The 4,754-nt window shown below is 31.6% G+C and overlaps 1 protein-coding gene across 1 annotated transcript in view; it reads left to right on the top strand.

The window, feature by feature from the left end:
- LOC117104877 (excitatory amino acid transporter 2-like) overlaps window positions 1–4,754 on the top strand; it is a 35,915-nt gene that overhangs the window by 22,645 nt on the left and 8,516 nt on the right. Inside the window, exon 6 of the mRNA XM_033245757.1 lies at window positions 3,276–3,486. Coding sequence (XP_033101648.1) covers window positions 3,276–3,486 — 211 coding nt within the window. The remainder of the gene's footprint in view (window positions 1–3,275; window positions 3,487–4,754) is intronic.

Raw genomic sequence — 4,754 nt, 5'->3', positions numbered from 1 at the left:
TTTTAGGGTGTTGCGAAGCATCTGAGTAGAGATCTGGGAATAAATTTAAACAATTTCTTTATTTGGAAGTAGCAGGCGTGTTCCAGAGTGATGTAGACTGAAATGTAATACTACGCAAAACATTTGCCATATGATCACAAACATATTCACAAATACACACTTATACATATATATTTATAATGTAATAATTTATTTGCTAATACCTGTTAATGTTTTTAAACATATTGACAAATATCATAGGGCTTATGTAATGGTATATTTTGGTATATTAATATTCTTTAAACTTCCTAAATTTATTCAAAACTTTACAAACATACATTATCCATGCTTTTGTCATGGTGATCAAGTTTGGGTAAGCACTTTATATTTTGATATTAATTGTTTATTCATTTAACAACATACATATTGACAATAGCAAATATCATATGGGCTTATGTACTGGTATATTTTGCTGAACAATAAGCAGGTTTGAGAAACATTGATGAACATTAACTTAGACTCATGTGAGATATTTTTATACATTTATGTTTCTTAATAAATGGAACAATATTCTTATCTTTAAATTCCTAAATTAATTTAAAACTTAACAAATATACATTATTCGAATGTAGGTAAAAATGGCCCCGGTAAAAATGGCCCAGGAAAAAATGGCCCTGGAAAAAATGGCCCGGTAAAAATGGCCTCGGTAAAAATGGCCTCGTTAAAAATTGCCTCAGTAAAAATGGCCCCAAATGACAAGTATGTAAAAATGGCCCCATTGAAAAAAATCAGTAATAGAAATGATATTTTTTTTTAAATCTTCAAATATTTATATACTGTAATAAGCAAGAATTGAATCAATAACAAATACAGTTACACAACAGATGCAAATTGTACTGAGAGATTATCGGAAAACAATGGCCATTGAATAACATTTTTTGATAGTAGAAATAAGTTTTAAAAACGTTATTCCACAAACAAAGTAGAGGAATGACATAAATACAGTACTACCAAAATATGCAACTCAGAGATAACAAAATTCACTTTTGTTATGTCAAATGAAATAACTTTACATGTTATAAACAGTGCAAATAAACAGTAGTTAAAGCATGTGGATTAATTGTATGTTTAAATCACAAGTTCATGGGAAAAGGGAGAGGCTTACTTTCTCACAAACTTAGCAATAAATGTTCTACTTAGAGTTACTTCAAAGAAATATTTGTTAATCAAATATTGTTTTTAAAGTAAACTGAACAATTAGGAATACATTTATTTAAGCAAATTATTTAATCGCATACTTGGTTTTTACTCCCCGCCAACTAAATTTAAGTGCCTAAAACTATACTAAATAAAGTAAACTGAGATACTATATACATAGTTATGTAAATATGGCAATTATGCTAAGAATTAAAATGATGTGTAATTGTGAGGATAGTGTAATTATGGTAGGATTAAATGGTATTGCTTAATCCCACAAACCTCCCAAAACACACTGTAGAAAACCAAACAATTCAATTGTGATTGACTCACTTGGTATATCAATAAGAAAATTAAATATTCATAAGAACCTATTTTTTGGTTAAAATGTTGATTTTTTTTTGTGAAAATACTTGCAAATACACCACAAACCTCTAAACACACTGCTAACCCCATTCAAACCCTTCATTGTAGAACTCTCTTTTTCTAAAAAAAAAAAAAAAAAAAAAAAAGTAATAATTTGATGTTCATATAAACTCATTGTTTGTGGGGTTTACCAATACCCGGATTGAATTTCTGGAAAATTGTGATTCCGCTTCCATGAAATTGGCCTTAGGTTGTGTCATCAGTTTCTGTGGTTATTTTGATGAAACACTGATGAACTGGCTGTAAAGATAGACACTTGATTGTTACAGCCTAAAGGTGCGGCGCGAAAAATAAGTTCACGAAAAAGTTATAAAAAAATTCTAGCCTTAATGAAGAGTACTGTACTTCTCAGTAATAAATCAGCCTCAGGTATAAAACTTTAAAAAGTTGCAATCTCAGCTAGGTCCCTGCTAGGCCCAAGTCCGAGGGGGCTTGGAATACAATTTGACAGGTGCATTAGTAACACTAGTCAAAGCTTAATTTGGTGGGAGTGTCTTGTAGATGTTGAGTTTCCTACTAAATTAAGCTTATATCTTGTAGTAATTGGATAATAGATGGCTAATATGTCTGTATTTTTTTTAAATGTACAATAAATAAAACTTATTAGACTCATGTAGGTAGGTAGTGTTTGTTGAGATTGCATTAGAGACAAAGCTTTTATGATCTCACCACTCCAACCAAAATGAATCAAAGCTTGATTTCTTCCGTAATTGGTAGTAGCGTCTCATAGGTGTTGAGTTTCCTACTAAATTAACCTTACAAGTTACTGTATATTCTGTAGTAATGATCTCAAATTAATAGTAGAAGATTTAATTGTTCTTACTACTCTATGTTTCATAATGCACTAGCCACTATGATTGGATTATTATTATTATTATTATTAAATTAATATGCAAATGTTACAAAAAGCAATTCATATATTCCCACCCGTATCTCCAAATTTCATACTAATGCAGGAGCTGGGAGCTGGACTGACAATCAGGAAGTGTATAGGCCTGCGCCGGTATCAAAATATACAAACTCTACTTTCACATACATACATAATTAAGGCCCTTTCACGTCTGTTCAGGTTCCAGTTTAAGTTTTCTATTCATGTTTCAGTTTTTTGATAACTGTTCAAATCTTTTCAGGCTAGGTAGTAGCTAGGCCTAGCCTAAGCTAGGAAGAAGAGTCAGCTACCTGTTATTCCAAACCTTGCCCCAGTTTTGGAAAATACGATGCTCCGCTGTTTGTCGTCTCTGTAATCTTTAGAAATTTCATCATATAATATTGTATTTAACTGGATTTGCAATAGCAATTCTTCTATAACATCATCACCTAGACATACCTAGGCCTGATCTTGCCTCTGCTGACGCCATTGCACTCTCTCTCGCCTCACTTCAAAACTGTGGCTTTTGATTTGTCAGAAGTCGTCCGATATTCAACCAAGTGGGAAAAAAATCGGTCGTAGACCGATTTGATCTGCTACCGTAAACTATAGCCAGTTGCCGTATACCAGAACGGAGTAAATGTGAACAGAACATGTCTTCAGCATGGATATAATAGATATCTGTTTTGTTTTGCCTGAACATGAGCTGGGACATGAACGGAAACCTGAACAGATGTGAAAGGACCTTTATACAATTTTAGGGAATTTATAACAAATTAACGACACTTTGTTATTATCTTTGTAGACACAAACATATTACGAAAAGGAAGATGTTTATAAAACTGTTAAAGTAAATAGTACCTTAGCACCATTGACCGCTATCAGTTACAACGCCACCATGGGTGAGAATGTCACGAGCTTGGTTGCAGGAGGTTATACTGAGACTTCAATGGAGGTGTTCAATGGTACGATTTCTGTACGAAAAGTAGGATACAAAGGTGGCATGAATGTGCTTGGTAAGTATACAGCATAAATATCCTATGTATGATACTAGGAATCTTTGAATTTAACATAGTCTAAAAGAGTCATGTTAATTTAACTGCGCATGTTGGAAAGCTGTAGGTTACATTCTCTCCTTAAATCCGGAATGGACCAGATCTATGTTTAGACAAGAACCAAACTGTACACTGTGAAACAGTGGGTACACGTCATCTTTGGTTGACAATAGAACGTAGAACGCATACGACTCTGGTCACAGACGAGTGAATTTTTTCTGCTTGCTCATTCAGTGCTCTCATTTCCCACAATTAAAGAAAAACCAACAAAGTTTTGTTTTTGTGTTTACATGAACTGCACATGACAAACTTTTTCAGCATCCAACTAAGATTTTCATGTTATTTCTATTGAGTCCATAACACATACAGCTCTCTCTATGTGACTGTTTGACTCTCAGGTGATATTTCGAGAAATGATATTTCTGTACAGAGTAGACAGAAAATTTAGCACATAACTCTTTTTTGGATATCAAAAGATGAAAGATTCAAATATTCATTATAATAAGTATACCTGTACATAGAATTTATATGTATAAAGAAAAAAAATAACACTACAGATTTGATATTGAAATGGTAAGTACAATAGTTAATTGTCCTGTCAGTGTATTAAAGATAAATTGCATGGTAAATTGCTGATATATTAATCAGTTTATTGACATATCAACTGATTTAATTCTTTTTTAATATGCCTTTATTAATCAAGTAAATTAGCTGATTTATCTACAATTCAATATCGATTGTTCTACAAGTTATCAGATAATTTATCCATTGATTTATATATTGTGTATTGTAATATTATACACACTCCAAGTTTACTTGTGATGTTTTCAATAAAGAGCAAAATGTTGAATCAATATGGCTTCCTTGCATCTTGTTGGAATATGTACGAACATTATGTAATCAGGAGATACTGTGATGGAATAATTGTCTCTTTAAATTGCTGATTTATCTACAGAACACCAGTTTATCTGGTGAGCTACAATACAAAATATTAATCGATCAATATATCAATAAATATATCTAATCAATATATAACTCATGAATACTTAATTAAATTCATTTTTTCTAAGAGGCCATGTGAATTATTTAAGGTGGACATTGCTAAAATGAAAGTATATATTGATCAACCTAATTGTATGATATTACAAACATATATATATGTATATATATATATATATATATGTTTGTGTGTATGTATGTGTATGTGTATGTATGTATATGTATATATG

Source organism: Anneissia japonica, unplaced genomic scaffold (assembly GCF_011630105.1).
Source record: "Anneissia japonica isolate Jap-2015-1 unplaced genomic scaffold, ASM1163010v1 scaffold287834_len5846547_cov211, whole genome shotgun sequence".
Lineage (NCBI taxonomy): Eukaryota > Metazoa > Echinodermata > Crinoidea > Comatulida > Comatulidae > Anneissia > Anneissia japonica.
The sequence above is the reverse complement of the archived record's forward strand: the minus strand, read 5'-3'. Positions and strand labels throughout refer to the sequence as shown.